Source organism: Cyprinus carpio, chromosome B13 (assembly GCF_018340385.1).
Source record: "Cyprinus carpio isolate SPL01 chromosome B13, ASM1834038v1, whole genome shotgun sequence".
In the NCBI taxonomy this organism is placed as follows: Eukaryota; Metazoa; Chordata; class Actinopteri; order Cypriniformes; family Cyprinidae; genus Cyprinus; species Cyprinus carpio.
Genome location: NC_056609.1, coordinates 8383537 through 8408142, shown reverse-complemented (window position 1 = coordinate 8408142; position 24606 = coordinate 8383537). Strand labels below are relative to the sequence as shown.

At 36.5% G+C, this 24606-nt stretch overlaps 1 protein-coding gene across 4 annotated transcripts in view; it reads right to left on the bottom strand.

The window, feature by feature from the left end:
- Nucleotides 1-293: 293 nt before the first annotated feature.
- The window catches only part of qkib (QKI, KH domain containing, RNA binding b), a 98851-nt gene continuing 74538 nt past the window's right edge, over nt 294-24606 (bottom strand). The window contains exons 5-8 of one of the 4 annotated variants that reach the window (XM_042736339.1): nt 12366-12453; nt 11593-11892; nt 5827-5904; nt 294-407 (exon numbers count right to left, since the gene is read on the bottom strand). In XM_042736339.1, coding sequence (XP_042592273.1) covers nt 391-407; nt 5827-5904; nt 11593-11892; nt 12366-12453 — 483 coding nt within the window. In that variant the 3' untranslated portion in view covers nt 294-390. Of the gene's footprint in view, nt 408-2304; nt 5905-7039; nt 8297-11592; nt 11893-12365; nt 12454-24606 lie in introns of those variants that run through there. The other 3 variants (XM_042736342.1, XM_042736338.1, XM_042736341.1) reach the window with 3 other exon arrangements.

Genomic DNA, 24606 nt, shown 5'->3' with positions numbered 1-24606 from the left:
ATTACATTCAGACTCATTACCGTAACATCAGGATTACTCTAGCGACAGGTTGGGGTGCGATGAAGGGCAGTCCGTTTCCTCAACAGTGTCGTCGTTGAGCTGGAGGCTTTTGCACAGCAACCTTGGAGGTCTGGCTTTGATTTAGAGGGTGCGGGGCAAATCATTATTGCTTATTGCTTACAAAGAGTGCAGATCTACAGCGGCAGGAACGTCTGGGCATCTGCCGCCCGCGTCCAATGAGTGAGGTTTAGGGAAGCTGTATATCCACTGCCTGTGACAGCTCTTAGATACTCTTTTTGTCTTTCATTCATTCATTTTAGGGCAGAGGTGTGATCTGCAGGCAGGTAATGGGCAGGTCGTCATTGGATGGAGAGGTCAGAAGGTCAGGGGTTAGTTGCCAGTGGTGGCTGAGTGGGTTAGAGAGACAAACGAATAGAAAAGGGGGAGGGAAACAAGGAAAGGAGGAAAGGAACAAAAGATAAAGGAGATTAGTTTCAGCTAGTGAAAGCAGGATGACAATATGAAAAGTATTTATAAACCGATCACAAGTAGGCTCTTGATTCAGTCGAATCTCCCCACAGCACAACTTTTATATCTTAGCAAAGTTAAGCCACAACTTTGTTTGTAAATGGACTTATCGCACAAATTTTGTCTCAAAAAAGTAACTATATTGTCGATCAGCTATTTATATAAAGTTGGATATGAGTATGTCACATACTAGTATACTCATGTGGGGTGATATATTCTATACAGCAAATCTCAATTGCTTTCTTGCTTGTTGCAAAATGTAAATATTATCGTCCAACTCTAATGTGCTCAATGCGAACATTAAGACATGATATTAAGAGATTCTAAACATTAACATCATGATTTTCTGTAACGCTGCTTTAAAACAAGGTGTATTGTGAAAAGCACTATACAAATAAATTTGCCTTGAATTGAAAGCCTGACTTGAACGTTTTTGAGGGCGGGAGTGTTTGTCTGACCAATTGAAAACAGGGGGAGTGTTCAGAAAGCCAATTTGAAAAAAATCATTTATGTGATTTGTTTTTGTGACGCTATTCATGAAAAAATGACTTCAGCTTTAACTAATTTCTCTTCAAGATTCTCTTCAAACGGTTGTTTTGTCATGACAGTAATAGACTCGAAAGGGAAAGGTAGCCTCTGAGGAATAGTTCACAATAATGTTCACAATGCATACACGTATCAAATCAAGCTTGTGTATTCAAAAGCTTTTGGTTTACGTACTTGCGTAGAGTATGTTTCAGGTCAAAATAATAACTCTCGCTGTGATTCGACTGAATGTGAGAGCCGTGGAAGAACTGTTGGTCTTCATCTTTGTAATATGGTAAAATCATGAGGTAAAAGTATGATTTTACACACAGCATGAGGAACAGCTTATCCTGACAGGTCACGTGTTAAGAAGGAAGAAATCAAGAGAGAAAACACTTAGAAAATACAAAGGAATACAACTGTGGCAAATGTGTCTAATGGTTAGTAGCAGTCAAGTGAATGGACAGACTGAAGGAACGGTCACACTAGGCTTTAAGCATGACAGGATATGATGTCACGCTCTAGGCCAGCAGGATTCAGTTAAAGCATTCAAATAGATTAAATTCAAATGTTGGGTTTGGATCTAATTAGTGATCTCTGCTTCATGATCTTCGCAATTTCCAACACAATCTCATGGTAATTCGTAGCTATTTTATGTTTTGGCAAATTAGTGGCTAATTTGTATGATTTCTTTATGATCGGTATGTTAGGGGCCTTCATTCTTTTTTCTAAAAGTCATAGGTTTCCAGATTCATTCAAAATCGCCACCTCGTAAAACAGTTACATCTTCTAGTGAGCTCAGGTTAAACTCCCACAACATTGCAAATCATGCAGCTGTAGAGTTTGATAAAGTTTCATTTATTTGCATTGAACCGAGAGGTCAATCAGGGGTTTATACTCTCTATTATGCAACCGTCTTTTCGCTTTATGACTTCAGATGGGTTCACCAACTCTAAACTTCATGGTAAAAGAGAGAACTTCCAAGCATATGCTGAGGGTCGCACGTGAATGAATGGGAGCAGCGAGCCTAGTGTGACCGGCCATGAGAGAGGCAGCTGCTAATGAAATGAGAGGAGAGGACGGTCAGTGAAGGTCAAAGCGTTACCTGACTGCTATTAAGCACTAGAGCTCTTAAGAGGTTCCAGCATTAAGCCGAGAGTTATGATGGAAATGGAAGATCAATGTTTTTCATAGTAAGAACCGAGGCATTGAGAGATTTAGTCAGAAATAATTTAGGGCCAGAACAACTGCTGGTGGGTTTTTTTACTCAATAAATTTTTTTATTGCTTTTTGAAATTCTTTTTTCTTCTATTTACAACAACATCAAAATCTTGGCCTTAATGATACAAAGCAACACTACAAGGAATTTTCTAGCATAATAGCCAAGCTGTGGGATTTTTAGCCATTACCCTCAGCATTGCAGACTACTGACAAATCACAGGACACATAATATAAAATGCTTTTGCATATAAACATTGAAAAAGTCCTGTCATTCATATATAAAGCCCTAACATATATCCAAAAATATAGGAAATTTTCTAACATGGTGCTATAAAGCTGCTATGATGCATATTTTCCGTTTCCTACAAATAGCCCTCTATAATACCATTGCTATCTCTTCCAAAATACAAGTAAAATTTGACAATTCATATACATTCCTGCTTTATATATTTTTTAAGATATATATATATATATATATATATATATATATATATTGTTGTGATATATATATATATATATATATATATATATATGTTTATATATATTTTAAAAGCCACAAGTAAATACTATTTTCTTTTCGACAACAAAAATAAAAAGAAGCTTACAGTAAAGCATAAAAAATGTATCAAGTGGAGTTTTTTTTTTTTTCTTAAATGCATTTATACTCTTGACACGATCACATCCACAGAGTGGCGCTGACATTATCGTCCACTCGGCAGTGGTCAACCGTAAGCCTCGACAGATTCGTTTCAGTTTCATGGTCTGAGGTTTGATGTAGGTTTCACTTTTTCAACTCACGAAGAGCAGAGGAGATGAAGGTTTCTGACGTATTCAGTGCAAAATAAAAGGCTTGTGCCACATAGAATCTCTTTATCAAATGAGGCAAATATTGACAGATGGAAATAATAATAATAATAATAAAATAATAAGTAAACAGCTGAAATAAAAAAGTGATTCGTGTGGTCCAGTACAAATGCACAGACTGGAAATCTGGAAGCTCTGTGCAAATGGGTTTTCAAAAGTAGATTTTCTTCAAAGCAGTAGTTCCGTTATATATAAAAACATTTATAGCACAAAAAGGATATGAAAACCAAAACATTAAAAGAGAGGAAGCAATCTCAGTATCTGATCTGCTTGATATCTGTGGTCATTTTGCCAGCTTAAGCAAACATCTGTAACAGTAAGCATATACACACACGCATACACACAAATACACAATGTCTAACCTGCGCAAACTGAATTTATATGCAATAAGATGCATGTGAACAGGGAAATATTAGAGGGGTTTTGATTTTGTAATTGTTTCATAGTGATGAGGTGATTATTACACCATGGATGCTTTGTCAAATCATTACCCATCTTAATGTACTCATTAAAGTAATCATTCATGATTATTGTGATCATTTTAAACATGTGGTGGGGACAAAATTAAAATCATTTTCAAAATCTAATTAAAACCAAGAAATAATTTTGGTTAAACGAAGAACTGTTATGAAAGACTGAAGCTGAAGATGCTTATCTGATCTGGGCTGCATTTCCCAAAAGCTTTGTAAGCCTAAGAAGTTCATAAAAATGATCGTACGACTGATCTTAATATTACGGTCTGCTTCCCAAAAGCGTCGTAACTTAAGTAGTACTTGAAAATCATCGTAGATCTACGAGTGCTCTGGAGTAATCGTGAAGCCCTAAGTGCATCGTAAGAAGACAGATTTATGCAGTCACCTGCAGGACAATCAGCAGATTACACCTTTCACTTTATTCAAGTGCAGTGCAATTATAATATAAGAATTTGATTGTACTATATATATATATATATATATATATATATATATATATATATATATATATATATATAATATAATTAAATAGACAGAAAAAAAAAAAATAGAAATACACATCTAAATTAAATGACTGAATTAAATGACTTGCTGACGACCAGCAACGAATTGGACCCGGAAATAACATCTCTATATAGATATTATATATATATTAAGTATATTATACATTATTATGTAAAATATAATATAATATAATATAATATAATATAATATAATATAATAATAATATAATATAATATAATATAAATAATATAATATAATATAATATTTCAATAAACTAGTGTGTACTACAATTACAAACCATTCTATAAGGTGACATTTCAGCACTTGAAAAACGGATAGCGACTCCTAAGTAGCACTTAAAGCACAGCTACGTGCGACTGTGTTAAGTGCATTTTTGCGAACGTTCATAAAAATGACTCGTAGAAAATGCTCTTAAGTGCTAAGATCAATCGTTATCGAGAAACGCAGCCCTGATCATTTTAAAATCACGCTGGAGAACATGATCAGGTTTTACATAGACTTGCGGAGTTCAATGAACTTGAGCGTTACTGACAAACCAAATATTTTTCAATTTGTTTTCATTTGTCAAGTCAACTTTATATTCCAATTTTTAATCTGAATACATAAGTTGTCTCTTTTTTTTTTTTTTTTATAAATATGGCCTTTTTACTAATGGTCTCCATCCATCAGACCATTCACTTTTTTTTCTTTCTATTTTTTAATGACTAATTCACACTTCAATTAGGTCAGTTGATGGTACAGAACATATCAATACTATTCATACCGCATACTATTCAGATTTTGATAACTGCCAATCACACCTGCATCGATAGATAACATCAATATTTAAATACACCTTAACCAATTAATTAATAAACATTAAAATGGTCTATTTTAAATATTACAATAACTTGTTGATAGTGACACAGATTTATTGAAGGCACAATTTCCATTCTTTAAAGCCAAAGTGTCTAATTTCTAGTGTAATCAAACAGAACTGCATAAAATCATGTATGGTTTTATACTGTCCCGTTACTATTATGTCATTGATCAAGTCAATGTAGCTGTGCTCAAACAAACAAAGTTATTGTCTCTATCATTTCAAGGGAATCAACCCACAAATGGCTTAATAGTAATGACTGCATATATTTCAACACTGACAAAATGATACACTTCAACTTTAAAGATCTCCTAATGGCATTTTTGTTCTGTTTTGAAAAGCCTATAACCTATTGATAGTGAATGTGGATTTTGATTTGTATATCCACACTACATGTAATTATAAACAGTCACTTTAGCTCATTTGGAAAGAACAAATTCACGATTTAAATGACTCCAAGAGTCAAGCCTGTTTAGTGTATGCATAACTAGAGAAAAATAGAAATGCTGAGCGTAATGGGGTGAATTAAGCCCGTGTTCACATGAATAGCTCCATTATTTTTCATCAACATCATGCTGAAATCATAAGGTCATCAAAATAATGGAATGAAGTCAACCACTCCACCTGCGCAGGAACGACCATGTGAGTGTGAGTGTGTGTGTGTGTGTGTGTGAACTGAAGGGTTTAAAACAAACATATCATATTAAACAGCAAGGTGTACTGAATTCAAGCTCTCTTTTAACATGCTCAAACTGCACATGCTTCACAACAGATCAGGACCAACAGTGAGTTGCTACTGGTAATGAGTAGAAGCACATGAACTAAACTAACCTCTGTCTGCGGTCACTACCCTTTGGTAAGGATGGACGCGCATTTCGTGCCTTCGAACTTTAGTTGTCACTGCACCTGCTTGGATTGCAATAACATCACCAGAAAACAGATCAGTCAAACCTCACAGTCTCTAAATCATCCCGAATGTGTTTGACAAACGCAAATCATTTAAATTATACAAGTTAAGGCACAAATAATACTTTTTTTCCCCATATGTAAATATCTCAATACGTGTTTGTACAAAATTCAAACATGGTTTCATTTATCCTCAGTGGATCCGTGGGTTTTTGCGTAGCTTGGATACAGTATGACAGACAGGAGTGCACACTCTCAATGGGAAGCTTTACCAGTCACGTAATCTTGCGCTGGAGTGACAGTGTCTTTAAATATAATACTGATAAAGTCACTCTCTGAGAGAGAACAACATTTAGGCACATCTGCTGGAGTACAAAAAAAGCAGAATAGAAATGCACGGCAATGAATTAAGTGATTAGTAAAGCAGAACAATCGATTTTCGAGGCATAGCAGTCAGCCGCACAGTCCAGGGGAAATATGTGGGAGTATGGAGGCATACGTATGGCATTACAAGTACAGCCGCTGTGGGCGCTGGGAATAGCCAGTGTAAACGAACAGGAGTGTGTCTGACTGACTGCTAGGCCAGATTCATGCTCTGAACAAACATCACTCAAAACCAACAAGGCAGCTGTGAAACGAAAGCGTGTGAATGTTAACACTCAGATCGGATGAGGGGCTCAGTGAGGATCCTGGGAAACGCATTTAGCCTTTCGTAGGGAAAGCCACACCTAAAGAATAAAGGAAGGGAAGGGGAAATTAGTGGCAGGACTGACGGTCCTCGGGGAAACAACAGACACCACAGTCAGACGGAGCACGTTTTAGGACAGTTCGTGAGGCGATGGCACTGAGAGAATCTCAAGAAATCGAGGTCATAAACTACCCTTTTAAAAATTTTAATTTTTTATTTTTTATTTTTTGATGAATAGAGAACAGCATTTATTTGAAACAGAAATCTTTTGTAACATGATAAATGTTTTTGCTGTCACTTTTGTTGCAGTTTAATGCATCCTTGGTGAAAAAAATATAAATTTCTTAAAAAACAAATCATACTGACCCCCAACATTTGAATGGTAGTGTATGTCTGGATCATATTTCAACCAAAAAAAATCAAAAGACAAATATGACAGGATACAATAAAATTAAGATATTTTGCAAAGTGACATAAGACAGTTAAGCATAATTTCCCATAATTGTCATTACATATGGGTGTTTTGATTTAGCTTTTTCCTTTTTTTTTTAATAATTCTCATCATTTTAATTCTAAACACATTTACTAGAGCTGTAATACTGCAGTGCAATACTGTTATAATTGTTTATTTCTTTGCATAACAGTAGTGAGCAATCTTTTTTTTTTTTTTTACGTGTAAGGTTTGATGAAAACTTTCCATTCAGTAAATATGACTGAATTCAGATGTTTTATGCACTACATATCCACACTTTGGGTTTTGGGTTCCATGTAATTGAATTGCCATGTGGATGTATATGCTGATAAAATTTATAATAGTTTATAATCTGTTATTAAACAAAATACCCAATGTAGTATCTAAGAAATCACTTTATTTTTTGTTTTTCATACTATTTTTTGGCAAAGGCTATTTTTGCATTCACGCTTCAATTCAACTTATGCATGCGGTTTGAAAAAGCCCTTACAGAGATGGGAATATGTGCTTGGTTTTCACAATGCAAAAAATCTTAATTTTCTTTACGCCAAACTTAGGGCAGACTAAGACCCAAACATGTTGTTAGAAGGCTTTGATAACTTTGTAAAAAATATTATAAGCCAATATCCTCGCTGTTTTATTATATATTGTGACTATACCATTTTAAGCCAAAATGCCCCACCATAGTGCATTAAACTGTCCTAAAACTGCTCGATGAACAGCCTGGCTTTCAACAGATGCCCCATCTCAAATAGTTTCCCTCCCATTTTGAGCCCCACTGTCCCCTCACCATCCTCATGTTGCCCCTCCTGATGCCCCTCACCCTGATGCGGCACGCTCAGACTGAGGGATGGGGGTCATCCAGAAAGGCTTGTGCAGCAGTTTGGGGCTCAGTGCTTTGTCTCCCTCATCATTGAACACATAAAAAAAAAACTAAAACATCACATTACAGATAAAAACAAAAGTACAAAACCAAAAAAACAGAAAGACAAAAACCATGATTCAAAGAAACTGACAGAATGAAAGAGGCCGGGGAGTCCAGCCAGTCCGATAAGAGGGAGGCGGGGCAGGGGGCGTGTCTGTGGTGTGAGGGAGGGGCTTGTCAGAGGGGCGGGGGAGAGAGGGGGCACTTTAAAAGGGAGGCCGACCGGTTGGCTCTCCGCGCTGGACTGTGATGGGAATGTGACAGGTCTGAAAGCCCAGGTAGAGGGGCAGCTCTTCGGCCTTTGAGGATGCTGTATAGGTCACACAAGAGAGAAGACAGGGTGAAAACCTCCCCTCAGCTCTCCCACCCCCAAAACATCCTATCTGTTACACAAAAGCAGGTTTTTCATCGAGTCTTCTGCTGTTCTGCCTTAATTAACCAAATGAGTTTCTTAACTTTTAATCTAGCAGGTTTTTCATCGAGTCTTCTGCAACTTTCTTAACTTTTAATCTAGGAAGAGTTTTGTGAATCCAGCCCCACACATTTATTTTTGTTAAAATGTAAATGTAATATTATAAACTGGGAAGTTCTTAATGGTTCTGGTGGGTTGTCCATAGCTTTTTTTAAAAAGTTAATCACAAATGCATTATTACAAGTTGTCATTATGAATAAATAATCAAACTTATTTTAAATGCTGTCATTTTCTTAGATGTTTTTTTTAATGCACCAATGTCTCTGCACACTGTCAGACCAAAGTTTGGACAACTGACTAAATTGATATTCTGACAAACAATTTGATTATTTTTGTAAAGGCTCATGCTGAAATGCCTGAAAGTAGTTTTGTAAGCAGCTATACATTTTATTTGTAATTTTATTTAAGTGTATTTTTAATTCGAATTACAAAAAAGAAATACAATCAAATTTTTAAATGTATTTTTCCTACATAAATTAAACTAAATCGTAAAGGAAAAGCAGTCCATCATATTCCTTCAGTACTGTTTATCCTGGGAGAAATCTAATGAAGTTAATAAGTTTTTTTTTTTTACTCTTTTGGTTTCCATACCTGCATTTATGTTATTTAATAGTTTTGATGACTTTTGTTTCATACTAAGTATAGTATATTTACTGACATATCACTCTAGACTTACTGAAATTAAAATTATAACTCAATTTCATTTGGAGTACTACTTGTGCACAATGCACATTTCTTAATATGAAGCTTAAAATGTGTTTTAGTGTCACTATCGATGAGGATTGTATGATCTTTGAATAATATCAGTCTTTAAATGCAAGATATTTGAAGTGTACCTGATGTATACCTGCAACTCTAGCACAATCAGATATACTTCAGTATTTGTCTCAGCACTATTTTTAAAGTTACAATTAAAGTGCATTAAGCACTAAATTAGTTGTTCCAATTTAGCAGTCTTTAAGTATCCCAGTTTAGTATACCAAAAGTACAATTGCAGGACCTTTTTATTAAGCACATAATTATGTAAATGTATTTGTAGTATACTTAGCATGAAGTAAATGTATTTCAAATGCATTTTAGTTGATTTTTCACTAGGGAACTGGTAACATTTAAGTCTCCATCTTGTGCCTCACATCACTTCTCATTTGCATAAAGATGTTGCTGTATCACTGGACACACCCACACCAGTTGGTGTCAATCGTGTCGCTGGAAATCACCAACTGTCACTGTAAATAACTGACTTCTAGTTGCTGCAAACCGCGGTATGTGTGAACGTGTTGTAGCGACCTTCCCTCCACCCCAGAAACATCCACCCACAGACAGTGTAAGGCTGGTACAGTCCTATAATGTCCGTGCTGTGAACCATCCTGCTTGAGACGAGCTCAATAAACATGCTTAGTGGACAGGAGCTAAACCTTACTTCATCTGCTCTAATTGGACACGCTGCTCTTGGCATTGGGATGGGCTATTTGTCGCTGCTCAACTTAACACTGGGCCTTTGGGAGAAGCCAGTGTTAAACTGGCAGAATGCTGTTGGTAACATGATATTCATAATCGGCTTTTCTCAAGTGCTTTAATGAAGCCATACAGCTTGTGTGGAGTGGAGAGGACAGAGCACTCTCATTATTCATATAAAGCCAGTAGAGCACTTAAAAGCCAAATCATTTATGCAAACATTTCTTAAAAGGATTTGTTTTCCTTTTTTTTTGTGATGAGCGAGGACTTTTTATGACACTAAATGGATTAAGTGGAAAATACTTGATGCATTGTTGTTTGCTATTTATATGATTGCCTATTACTTGCTTCAGTGACAGTAGAGGCTGGTGGTGCTGGTGGCCCTAATGGGGGAAACCAGAGGCTTTTCTTGGTGTAGGAGGGCAGGGTTTGTATGTTGGGGACTATTTAAGAGGAATGGCATAGGGTAAGGGTGGGCGGTATGACTCAAATCATACTGCATGAGACTTTTTATATAATGGTAGAGCAATATATCATAGTATACTTTATGAAAATGAAAGGTACTTCATCTTGTTGATGTTTTCTCTTTTTATATGGAACTTCATGTACGCAGACAAAAAAATCTGGGGCCGGATTCACTAAATGTTATTAGGAATAAAATCTGTCTAAAGAATAAAGATAAAAATATGTTGTATTTCCATACCTTAGAATTAGAATTCATGAAAAGAAGGTTCTTAAAAATAATAATAATAATAAAACAACTATTCCTTAAAATAGTTCACCCAAAAATAAAATTACTGAAAATGTATGCATCTTCAGGCTATCCAAGATGTAGACAAGTTTGTTTCTGTATCAGAACAGATTTGGATAATTTTAGCATTACGTCACTTGTTCATTAATGGATCCTCTGCAGTGAATGGGTGCCGTCAGAATAGGTTAGGGTTAGGGTCCAAACAGCTGATAAAAACATCACAATAATCCACAAGTAATCCACACCACACCAGTCCATTAATTGGGAATTGAAAAGCTGTGTGTTTTTGAGAAACAAATCCATCATAAAAGCCTTTTATCTTTAAATCTTCACTTCTGGCCAAAATATCAGTCCAATAATCCATAATATGGTTTCCTCCATTGAAAAATTATTATCCCCTGACACATCAAAATGTGTCATAAGATCCATTTTGGACTGTTTTCATTTGTCTAATGTCAGTGTCTAATCTGTGCATGTTTCTCTTTTGTTTCAGACATGATGACTTTTTCAGCGGAGAAAGCAATATTGTGGATAGAGGACTCAAATTTAACCGGAAGCAACAATTTGAAGTTAAAATCGTCTTAATAATAGATTTGTTTCATGCAGCTTTTCACTTCACAAGATGTTAATTGATGAACTGGAGTGGTTTGGATTGATTGTGGATTATTGTGAGGTTTTTATCAGCTGTTTGGACTCTAATTCTGACGGCACCCATTCAGTGAAGAGGATCCATTGGTGAGCAATTACCCCGTATTTCTTTATAGCATGTTTAAATAAGATAAAACAGATACATTTACAAAATGTCACATGGTATGAATGGTCATACCTCCCAACCCTAGTGTGCAGCCATGTAAGACATTAGAGTCCACAGCCCATGCTGAAGGAGGTTCTGGGACCTGGGGGGTCTGTGTAGTGAGAGTATGCTTACCTAAAATCCCGCTGGAGTCGATGGGATACTCCAGAATGGAAGTGGCGGGGGCCAGTGTGTAGGGGTACTCATAGGGCGTCGCGTAAATCAGGCCTGACTCTGGACCGGGCTGCACTAGGGTGGCGGTTGCAGGGTGGGCCGAGCCGTTGGGCATGACGGTCTGGATCTGGCGGATGAGGGGCATGATGGTGGGCCCTGCGGGTGTAGGCGTGCGCAAGGCTGTGGGCGGCAGGACAGGTGCTGGGCCGGTGATGATCCGTGGTGCCTGCGCGCTTGCTGCAAGAGAGAATGCAAGGGCAGCTGCAGTGAGCAGAAAAATGTGAGGGTAGGGGTGAATGAAGACGGGTGGGGTCGGGACAAAAAACACAAAAACCGTTAGTACCATGCACAGGCAAACACTGGACACAAAGCATGACAGCAATGCTATTTAGCTATTCATTAGTAAACAAGGCAGGGGAGGAGCCAGTGCATTCAAATAACACACTCCTGCAGTTCCACAGCGCTTCAGTATTATTTACTGAAGCAGCAAAGCGAAGAGGAGGATGTCACAACATTCGGTCAATTAAGGAAACGTTGTTTTCACAGATAGCAGTGCATGCTCTCTATTATTTCAGCTCATTAGCTGCTCTTTGGATGTATGTGCTAATTCTGGATCACAATACTGATACGCTTGTCAGAGCGTTTATCAGGGAAACAGGGTTACATGAGAGCTGTGGTTACAAAGGCCTCAAACAATACTGTCTCTGTTTGCTTGAGAGGAGGTGGCGGCTTACGTGATTTGATATTGGCGTCTCTGTAGGTGCCGTTAAGAATGGCCAGTTCCATCAGCTGCATCTTCTTCAGACTGTCCTCGCCTTCAGCCTGTCGGTGTAAAGAAGCACATAAAGATGTCAAAAACACAACACGCTACTGCTACTATTAACACTGCAGTTAGTGTTTTTTTTCTCTCTCACACATAAGTTTGGCTGAAGCATTACAAGCACAGTGTCTGTTGTACATACTTAATGTGTGTTCTTTCTCTAATGTGGCGGTAATAAACCTCAGTACTCAAGGGAGCGATAAAGTGTCCTTCAAATGTATGAGCCATTAAACGTAGTTACTGTACACTCTAAAAAATGCTGGGTTGTTTGTAGTGTACTTCAAATCTTAAAAGCATATTAAAAGAACTATTTACAGATACTGTAATATTAATGAAATATGAACAAATCTAACTGTGCTTCTTATCACACTTGGATACACAAAAAAGTGCATTTAGCAATAATGCCTAATCTAAAAGTTACTTTAAAGTACATTTTAAGTCATTATGTTTTAATAATCTTGTCATGCTTTAATAAGTACACTTTGATTTGTTGATTAACGTACTAAAGCACTTGATTTTAAATTTAACCGTAGTATTATTCAATATTACATTTAGTTATCAATGTTAAATATTACAATTAACTTAAGCAACTTCATCATACAAATGTGCAATTGCAAATATATTTAAATAAATGACTGACGTTTATATACAATTGAGGTTAAAGTATATTTTAGTTTACCATAAATGCTTGGCAGTAAATTACAGTAGTACACTTTAACCGTATTTCAATGACAAGAAGTAGTTATCAGTTAACAATTAATCTTGCACACCTGGAAGTAATAGACAGGTGCGTAGGAAAACAGACCAAACCAAGAACAAATACAAAACATACTCAAAAGTCCCGCACACTGTCAGCACTTGCACATATATACAATTCTTTATTAATAATGATTACAGGTCCTTCTCAAAAAATTAGCATATTGTGAAAAAGTTCATTATTTTCCATAATGTAATGATAAAAATTAAACTTTCATATATTTTAGATTCATTGCACACCAACTGAAATATTTCAGGTCTTTTATTGTTTTAATACTGATTATTTTTGGCATACAGCTCATGAAAACCCAAAATTCCATGATCAAAAAATTAGCATATTTCATCATCCGACCAATAAAAGAAAAGTGTTTTTAATACCAAAAAAAGTCAACCTTCAAATAATTATGTTCAGTTATGCACTCAATACTTGGTCGGGAATCCTTTTGCAGAAATGACTGCTTCAATGCGGCGTGGCATGGAGGCAATCAGCCTGTGCACTGCTGAGGTATTTATGGAGGCCCAGGATGCTTCGATATGGCGGCCCTTAAGCTCATCCAGAGTGTTGGGTCTTGCGTCTCTCAACTTTCTCTTCACAATATCCCACAGATTCTCTATGGGGTTCAGGTAAGGAGAGTCGGCAGGCCAATTGTGCACAGTAATACCATGGTCAGTAAACCATTTACCCAGTGGTTTTGGCACTGTGAGCAGGTGCCAGGTCGTGCTGAAAAACGAAATCTTCATCTCCATAAAGCTTTTCAGCAGATGGAAGCATGAAGTGCTCCAAAATCTCCTGATAGCTAGCTGCATTGACCCTGCCCTTGATAAAACACAGTGGACCAACACCAGCAGCTGACATGGCACCCCAGACCATCACTGACTGTGGGTACTTGACACTGGACTTCAGGCATTTGGCATTTCCTTCTCCCCAGTCTTCCTCCAGACTCTGGCACCTTGATTTCCGAATGACATGCAAAATTTGCTTTCATCCCGAAAAAGTACTTTGGACCACTGAGCAACAGTCCAGTGCTGCTTCTCTGTAGCCCAGGTCAGGCGCTTCTGCCGCTGTTTTCTGGTTCAAAAGCACACGCCTGTGCACAGTGGCTCTGGATGTTTCTACTCCAGACTCAGTGCACTGCTTCCCGCAGGTCCCCCAAGGTCTGGAATCGGTCCTTCTCCACAATCTTCCTCAGGGTCCGGCCACCTCTTCTAGTTGTGCAGCGTTTTTTTGCCACACTTTTTCCTTCCCACACAGACTTCCCACTGAGGTGCCTTGATACAGCACTCTGGGAACAGCCTATTCGTTCAGAAATTTCTTTCTGTGTCTTACCCTCTCGCTTGAGGGTGTCAATGATGGCCTTCTGGACAGCAGTCAGGTCGGCAGTCTTTACCCATGATTGCGGGTTTTGAGTAATGAACCAGGCTGGGAGTTTTTAAAAGCCTCAGGAATCTTTTGCAGGTGTTTAGAGTTAATTAGTTGATTCAGATGATTAGGTTAATAGCTCGTTTAGAGAACCTTTTCATGATATGCTAATTTTTTGAGATAGGAATTTTGGGTTTTCATGAGCTGTATGCCAAAATCATCAGTATTAAAACAATAAAAGACCTGAAAATATTTCAGTTGGTGTGCAATGAATCTAAAATATATGAAAGTTTAATTTTTATCATTACATTATGGAAAATAATGAACTTTTTCACAATATGCTAATTTTTTGAGAAGGACCTGTATGTCCTATGACCTTCATCGGGTATATCTAGAAAATTAATTATGAAATTACATATAAATGTCCTATTTACGTGGGTTAAAAATACTCTAAATTTCAAATAATTGCATTAATATAAATGTTAACTATCACCCATTTTCATTTAATTGCAATTAATATGCAATTAAGCAATTACATTGTTCACAATTATATTCTTTTTAAAGTATGTTGTTTCTGTAATATACTGTATATGTATATATACATTTTCTAAGTATGCTAAAAGACGCTAATTCTATTATTCACACTGCAGCTTTTTTTCCTGTTCAAATCTAACAAAATCTCTCATACAAAGTCCCACAAAAGTTTATCTCATTTTGGGCACTGGGGACTAAGGCCAGAAATATACTCTATACAAGTATAGCAAGATAAATGGTCTGTTGTACTTGTACATACTTAATGTGTGTTCTTGCTCTACCGTGGCGGTAATAAACCTCAGTACTCAAGGGAGGGATAGAGTTTCCTTCAAATGTCTGTGCCATTAAAACAGATGTGTTATTAGCTAGCTAGCTACGAACATGTTGATCATTTAGCTAACTGTGCTCAGCAAGATTTTCTCCAAACTACTTATCTGCCCATGGCAAAAGACAACCGAAAGAGAAAACTAATCGCAGAAGACGACTTCTATTAATGCCTGAGTGCTGCTTAATGAATTGCATTCAGACATGTTTTATAGCGTAAATGCGTGAAATCGAGGTTGCATAACTAGCATATAAATTCACAAACAATGCACAGTTTATGTTTCAGACAACTGATTACAAGTAGTGAAGATGAACTATTGTGCTTTTTCTAGAAGTGCTCCACTGTTTTCAAAATAATTTCCACTCATCACTCCATAGCATTTCCAGAATTCCCTGCATAGTATTTAATGTCATCTGTTCAGCTAAATGATTTTTCAAAAAGCTAACTTGACTACAATTAACCAACTCCACCTTTTAATGCTGAAATGAAACAAAAATTGCAGTTGTGTGTTTTTTTTTTTTTTTTTTTTTTTGATGTATATCTTTGTGAAACGGCTTCTCGAATGAAAAAAGTGACTTGATTTAGTCCATTATGAATTGCATGGATTAATCATTTATAATAACTGCAACATTCCATTAAACAATTGTCAATTCTCAAGTTATTTTGCCTAGACTATGGCCTAGACTCACTGATTGCTCTGAATAGTAACAAAAACAATTTTTTTACACTTAATTTAATTTAAATATGTCAGCAGTAAATTTGCAAAAAATGTATGGTCAGGAAAAAAAGAAGAAGAAAAACAATAAAAAAATACAAAACATAAAATAAAATAAACTATAAAATGAAACAACACTAGAAGAAAGGGACAATGCATGCCATGTCCCTCACATCATGTCTGAGCTCAGAGAGATCACTCCCTCAGTCTCAGTCTCTGTCCCGTGTGGAGATGAGTTACAGTAAGAGAGATGTATGTACTGTCCTGCAGCGCTGCTCCTCTAAGGGGCCGGTCCCCTGCGCCCTGCCGTCTCCACTGAAATGCTGCCTGCTCCCTGTGTATCTAAATATCAATACTTTATTAAGTCAAGAGCCTGCTGATGAATAGAGCGAGACAGAGCTGTTATAAATCACTCTCTGTCTTTATTTAATCAGCCTAATGTGCTCTGTCCTTGAGAAGCAGGCGCTGTGCTGCACATTCACTTATCAGAACCTGAGAACGACTGAGAAAGTTTGGCGGAAAAACTCTTTTCGGAGATGGCCTACATAGAAGAACTGATGAAAGTTATGTTATGAAGTTATGAAATATATATGTTATTTCTTACTGTGTTGTTGTTTTGATCTACAGTACTTCGTCCTAGTAAGCAGACATGCTTTATTAGCGATGACAGATGATGGGACTGCAGGAGGCTACAGTATATCTCTTGTTTTGAAAGCTCCAGGAGGGTGAAGTGAGCTTGGTCTCATGGATAAAAGAGAGTATTTAATGGCTAGGTACAGCGTCGAATTAGAGCGTTTGATTCTGCAGGACAGCTGAATAAATTAATAAGGTTTTTGTCAATTGTGTGTTAAAGCTATTGGTTCGAACTTTTGTAAGACTGATCAAATAATGTGAGAAGATTGAATAAAAAGTTAATGAGTTTCTTTCCTCTGTTGAGGAAAATGGTTGCTGATCCCCACTGACTTTCATAGTTTGAAAAAATACTATTGAAATCAACAGGGACCAGAAACTGTGAACACATTTTTCATAGTATCTTCTTTGGTGTTCAGCAGAAGACTGAAATGCATACAGGTTTAGGTCAACTTGAGGGTAAAATGATGACCGAATTGTCATTATTGGGTGAACTATCGTGCTTTCATCACATTGGAAATGGAAGGATGATTCAACTGAATTACATTGTGGGATTTGATATTTCATTAAGTGTGCTGTACACCACACATTTGACAAATACAGTACTGCAATAGGTCATGCATACAGTAAATCTGTGTACTGCACATGGTATACTGTACATACTGCATTCTGCAGAAATAGTGGGAGTAATATGATAGGGATGCTTTTTTGAATATACAGTATTTGGATTAGCAAACTACTATACTATTTGTACTATTTCATCAGTGTGCAGTATGTATATTGTGCACAGTATGGGAGCTTTGCCTATCCACTACCATTAAAAATTTTGGGGTTGGTAAGATTTTTCTTAATTTTTTTACATTTCTAGAACAAGTCTCTTATGTTCACCAAGGCTGCATTTATTTAAAAAAAAAAAACAAACAGAAATATTGTTCTGCAATACTGTAATACAGTTTAATGCATCCTTGCTGAATATAAGTATTACAAAATAAACACTTTTGAATGGTAGTGGCCAAAAATGCAGCAATAAAACAAGAGCACGCTGCAAGGAATACTGTATCCCACAATGCAATACACTCAACTTACTGAACTTCTGTTTTATAATGTGATGAATGAACCACATTATCCAATATCCAGTATTTTTTTCATGACTCATTTGATTGGCAAGACAAAATATGAGAGATTTTTACACAAAATTACAGTTAAGACATATTCTGTCATTGATATTTATCTTGTTTCGAATAAGACTTCTAAATAGACAGCAGTAAGCAGTACACAGTGTATTATACTGTACTGTATGCAGTAGGCAACGTTCCAATTCCATTCGGAACATAAGCAACGTTCCAAGCTTGCAGTATCAGGTCTGTGCCAGTGAGAGGTGCTGCGATGTCATCAAAGCGGGGATCTGTAGGGATGCTAACCTTCTCAGGCAGTAATTTAAAAACCAGTCCGTATCATTACCCACACAAGCTAGTCCTGTTCCGCAGCAGATATACAGTGAGCTGCATTTATTGTGAATATTTCAATCTGTCATGCTTTGTTCGCCCATCTGTTTTTGACCTACAAATCAAAAAATTGTTTTCCGGCTTCTCGGGGTTCTATATTGATGACCTCACTTGTTTTTTCACACTTGCCAGTAATGTATTTCAGCACATCTGACAGTCTTTCTCTTTTTCTGCTCCAAGCCACAATCGTTTCTATGACACTCTGCGTTTTCCTGGCCTCTTCCTCTCTGCTGTCCTTCTTTAATCCACACGTCTCTGCCTTCATCTCTGCCCTGGGCCCTTCCTGCTCACATCGTGCACCACGCTGCACGCTGACAGAACAAAGGGCCTCTCTCAGCACCAGAGCGGCCGTGTTAATGCGCGGGTATCTGCGTGCAGATGCTCCAAGCAAACGCCGATGGTCCTGATATCAGTGTAATATACAGAGGGCCCCGGGAGGGCAAACTGCTAAATCAAATTCTCACCATTTGGCCAACGGGTTCTGAATAATTTTCCTACTGAGTTTTGCAATTTCTCCCATTCATATTTTTATGTGGCTGGTAAACTTTAAACCGTTGTTTTTGCACAGTGATTTTACGTAGTGTTATATCATATGAGCTTGACTACTTACAAATGTGGTTTGAGTGATCTGATCAAAATCTTTTACACCTACATTGTTGTTGAAATGTTTGGGGTCATACAGATTTTTAAAAGTTTATAAAAGAACCATTAATTTGATAATACAGAAATATACAGGGGAAAAAAATGTAATATTGTGAAACAATAACTTGTTATGGAAGATGGTTTCAGCCATGGAATAAAAAATAAATAAAAAAGGTAAGTGTGACTTTTTAATCTCACAATTCAGACTTTTTTTCTCGCAATTCTGAGTTTATTTCTCACAGGTCTGTTTTTTTTTTTTACCCTCACAATTTTTAGAACCTATAAACTTAGATTTGTGAGATATAAACAATTTTAAGCAGAAAAGTCATAACTGTGAGATATAAACACGCAATAGCAGGAAAAAACAGAATTGTGAGAGAATGAAGTCACAATTATCTTTTACATTTTTTACCTATGTATGTATGCATTTAATTATTTATCGATATAAAAACTTCACAATTATATTTTTTTACTTTTTTTTGTGTGCAAAATGCAATATGTAATTAATTACTTCTTTGGCAAAGCAGAATTTTAAGCATCATTACTCCAGTCTAAGTTGTTACAAGAAATCATTGTAATATGCTGATTTGCTGCTCAAGAAACATTTTTTTTATTTTATTTTTTATTATTATTATTATCAATGCTGAAAGCAGTTGTGCTGCCTAATGATTATTATTTTTTTTGTATTTCTGTATTTTCTGATTAATTTAATTTATTATTGTTGAATTAAGGTATTGGTAACACTTTAGTATAGGGACCACTTCTCACAGTTAACTAGTTGCTTATTAGCATGCTGATAATTAACACACTGGGTGTTTACCAGTACTTATAAAGCACATATTCTACATGACCATATTCTACATCTCTATACCCAATACCTAAACTTAACAACTACCTTACTAACATTAATAAGCAGCAAATTAGGAGTTTATTGAGGCAAAAGTCATAGTTAATGGGTTGTCAATGGTGAGAATTGGACCTTAAAATAAAGTGTGACCTAAATATTAATTTCTTTAAAAAATATTTACTGACTGTATGTGCTCAGGTCAGGCAGCACAATATGCTTTTAAAGTTTGCTTGCATAAAGAGGAATCACTCTGGAGTTATTCAGACTGGGATCACAATGACCTTTAGAACACAATGCCTGCCAGCCTACAACTTTCCATCACGGCCTGTCAGGTCTGCCCCTTCATCTTCTCTCCTTGCCCTCTCAAGCTCCGCTCCAAACCTAGTGAGCTGCCCTGCTTTCTGCAGACTACAGGTTGCTGTCTCCTAAAGGGCCAGTCACGCTGATAGCCGTTAAACCGCTGGAGGTCACAGAGTGTCTGTGCTCTTGGTTGCTACTCAACTGTATCACTATATTAAATGTTTTGCAGTTCATTTGCATGAAGTTGAACTCAACTTTGTTTAACTTTGTTGCATCGCCAGCGGTCGTTGTCGCTCATCTCGCTGGAAATCCTGAACTCTCATTAAAAATGAATGAATGCAGGTTGCTTTGTCTTTGTGCAAACCACTGGCGGTGTGAACGTCCCTTTAGGCAGCATCCTAACTGAAATGGATCTTTATAGATTTGAAGTGCTCTACATAGGCAACAACAAACAGTGCACCTCCAATGCAATGACACTCACTGGAGACTCAACCAGGAATTCATTCCAACAGAATTGGATATTAATTTAATGTCAAGCTGCCAACAATGTGATACTCTAAGCATACAAATACAGAGCACTCACAAATATTGACTAAAAGTTTGAGGTTGATATGATTTTAAAATATTTCTGAATATAAAAACAGTCTCTTATGCTAATAAGGCTGAATTAATTTGATAAAAAATACAGTAAATATTAAAACAGTAATATTATAACATAACAATATAAGTTAAAATAACATTTCCAATTCTAATATATTTAAAAAATGTATTTATTCCTGTAATGCAAAGCTGAATTTCCCTAATACCCTAATCATAATTAGATGCTTTTACATCTCTAAAAAGAAATAGTCATGTATTCACATATTTATATCAAGCACTTACAACCACACATAATACCTAAACAAATAATTTGAATAATATAATTTAAGTAATACGTAAACATTTTTATACAGCATCAAAAGGAAAAAAATACTACTAATTTGAGTAATGGTAAATAAATAAATTAATAAATTAATTCAAATGGTGGGAAATCACTTAGAAATCATTCTAATATGCTGATTTGGTGCTCATTAAACATTCCTTATTGATATCAGTGTTGAAAATGCTTAATATCTTGTGGAAACCATTACATATATATATATATATATATATATATATATATATATATATATATATTTCAGGATTCTTTGATGAATAGAAAGTTTAAAAGACCAGCCTATAGTTGAAATAGGATTTACATATAGCCTATAAACATATATAAAGCAATTCATGTCTTTACCGTCACTTTTGATCAGATTAATGTGCCCTTGTTGAATGATAAAATTCATTTACAAAAAGCATTCTGGGATTGAACTCACCATGAAGCATGCAATAATGCCTCTGAATCATATTGCTTCCTACCTTCTAAAAAGAGTCTTTGTACATTGAATTCACATATGACACCTTAACATGTTGCCAAGATATTCAGCTATGGCTTTGGACTATAGTTTTTATCTCTTTTTATTCCCCCACATGTTTCTTTCTGTAGCCGTTTTTCTTTCTGAACATAGATTGATGGATTTGTTGTGTGCGTGTTGAGTTGAGTAGCTCTAGTCTGAAGGACCTTCAGCCTTTTACTTTCTTTTCTTTTAGATGTCATTTTCTGTTTTTTGTTGCACTGTGGACACGCATCTAACTTCCCGCTCTCTCTCAAACCACTCAAAGTGATTGCTTTCTTTCTAACAACACAAAGTATGATCCAATTTGATACTTTCAAGTGCTTTTATTCTGTCACACACTTTATCTTATTAGTAGCATTTCTCAAGGGCAAGGACATAAACGAACCTGTCAAACACAGTTCAGACCATCATTGGTTGAACGGGAAGACAGAAGGACAGAGGAGTGATATAATTGTCTGTAAGGAGGATGGGAGGACTTGGCAAGTGGAAACCGGACGCTAGCGCTCCAAGAATGCGCCCCACTCACGGCGCACACAGCTGCTCTCTTACAACACACAAACACGGACGTTTGGCTTCCAGCCACGCCTCATCCCCTCGACAGGCCTTCCTGTCCCTCCATGTCGCAGCGGAACCCGCTGATTAATCTCACCCCATCCCTCAACACCACAACTACAGGCCCTCTTCCTCACAGACTCCTTCCAGAGATAAACTTCACAAAAACTGATTTTTACATGTACAACAAACTTGATAACTATGAAAAGTCAGTCATTTTTAAGCATTTACAGTACTTACAAATCAATATACCAATAGCACAAGTAAACAAATCATAAGACATCATAAGTATTTTTTGAACACACTAATAAGCTGACAGATTTTATGAACGTTCCCCCTGCCTTCCATTGGTCATTTAAACAGATAGCCCCACCCCAATCTCATGCTATCGGTTTGAGTCCATGTTGCTGGGTCAGGCTGGTCAGGATGGTTTGACCTTAAGTGCAATAACGCTGCCTGGATTTCTGACGTCAAGAACAAACTAAAAATCAGCTGTGAGTCTGATTGCTGCACAGCTGCACATACGATAGATCCTCCCCACAGAGACATAAAGACAAGCATAACTCAACACATATTTCCTGCTTGCTTTCACACGCTTACACACATTCACAAGTACAGTCATTGTGAAGATTAAAACTGCTTTATGAAAATAATTACAGCTTAATATAATATTTATGTTCAGCCTCCTTGCCATACCTCTTGTAACTGGCTTGCTGATGTGATGAGCACTTGCTAATTGAGAAGGAAATTAATTAAGAACATCCTACACTGACACAAACTATATTAATAAACAATTGTATTTATATTGGACTCCAAGCAACCCACAGAATTACCATGGAACATGTCTAAACAAATCTATGGTACTTCCTAGGAACAAAAAGTGCCACTGTAATACCAAGGTTTTTTGGATAATGGTACTTCCACAGTATATTGAGCATGTTAATGTCATGGTCTATTTTAAAGGACCAGAGTATTAGCATGTAATACCATCACTACAGTAAACACAGTGGGAAACACAATGCATTACCATCCAGCTTTACTGCATTTTCTATCAAATAAATCTAGCCTTAGTGAGTATAAGAGACTCAAAAACAATGCCAAATCTTTCAGACGGCAAACCTTTGAACAGTAGTGTACTATTTATGTACCATGGTATTTACATAGTATTACAAAGTACTTTCAAGAACATCATGGTACATAAGATAGACTTTCAGAAGTCTACCTAAACAAGTACCATGGATAATATAATATAAATCGAATTAAATTAAATTAAAATAAAAACATTTGGACATTTACCATGGTATTTCCGTAAGTATTATATATACACCATATGCTATACATCAATATGCTATACCATGGTGTGACGAGTTCAAGTTCTTTTTCTCAACAACAAAAAAAAAAAAAAAACAACAACAAAAAAACAACAACAACACAGTTCTACCATAGTACATGTCCAAAAAACATTGGTTATAATACTATTGTAGTCTTTTTAGTGCCAAATCCCACTGAGAATACATCAGCTATGCCTTATTGACAATTTCAGCCTCCACTAAAACTTCAGGGTAAATTTAGGCACATAAATAAGTGCAAAGATCATGAGCTCCATTCTTTGTCTGAACACCCATAGGTTAAAATTAGACTGCAGGTTATTTCGGTAAGAGGCAGGGAAGTAGCCTTTCCTGGATGTGAGGGAAAATACTCAGGGTCACAATGCCCCGAGAGGGAGTGAGCGAGAGAAATAGATAGACTTGTGTATGTACACTTGTGCGTTTGGAGAGACAGTATGTGAACATGCATGAATTCAGCTGCAAACCTGTATAGTCTTAGATAGTTTCGTGCACATGAGGTTTCATGTTAATTGGCTTTGAGAGAAGGAAGTAGTGCAAGTGTCCCTGGTGCCAGAACTCTGCGTATGTGTCTGCGTCTGTGTGCATACAAATGCAGGCTCTGTCGAATAAAATCCTCATCTGTTCTGTGGCCCATAAACAACAGTAACACACTAAGCAGACAAGATGTATTAGGAGTATTAAACAACAGAGTTCACACAAAGATGTGCAGTCTGGTTCGAGACTAAATGAAGACAAACCCGTATGTTAATTCACTCCAATCCTGTTCGCATGATTTGGAAGTGTAATAAAGGTATGAGATGACAGATAACGTAATACGCTTCTCAATCAAGTGCAATAATAGCCCATATATTTAAAACTTTTATTCATAATTTGTCATTTTAATCAATCTGCCTTGCTTGGAAAAACATTTCTGACATTTACTGGACTGTGAAGGACAGTGAAAAGGAAATTAAAAGAAGACTATCTAGAAGAAGGGGATTTTCTTTTAAAACAAAGTAGAATAAAAGAGTATGCAAACACACTGCAATGTTAATTACACAAAACGGTCTCCTAATTCCATTATACCATTTACTGAAACTAAGCTTTAAAAATAAGTTGTTCAGTATTGATGCCTCAAAGCACACTAATGAGTCCATGTTCACAAAACATCTACATCTAAATGTCGAGCAGCTTAGAAATGCCTACTAGCATCTAGTGGTAT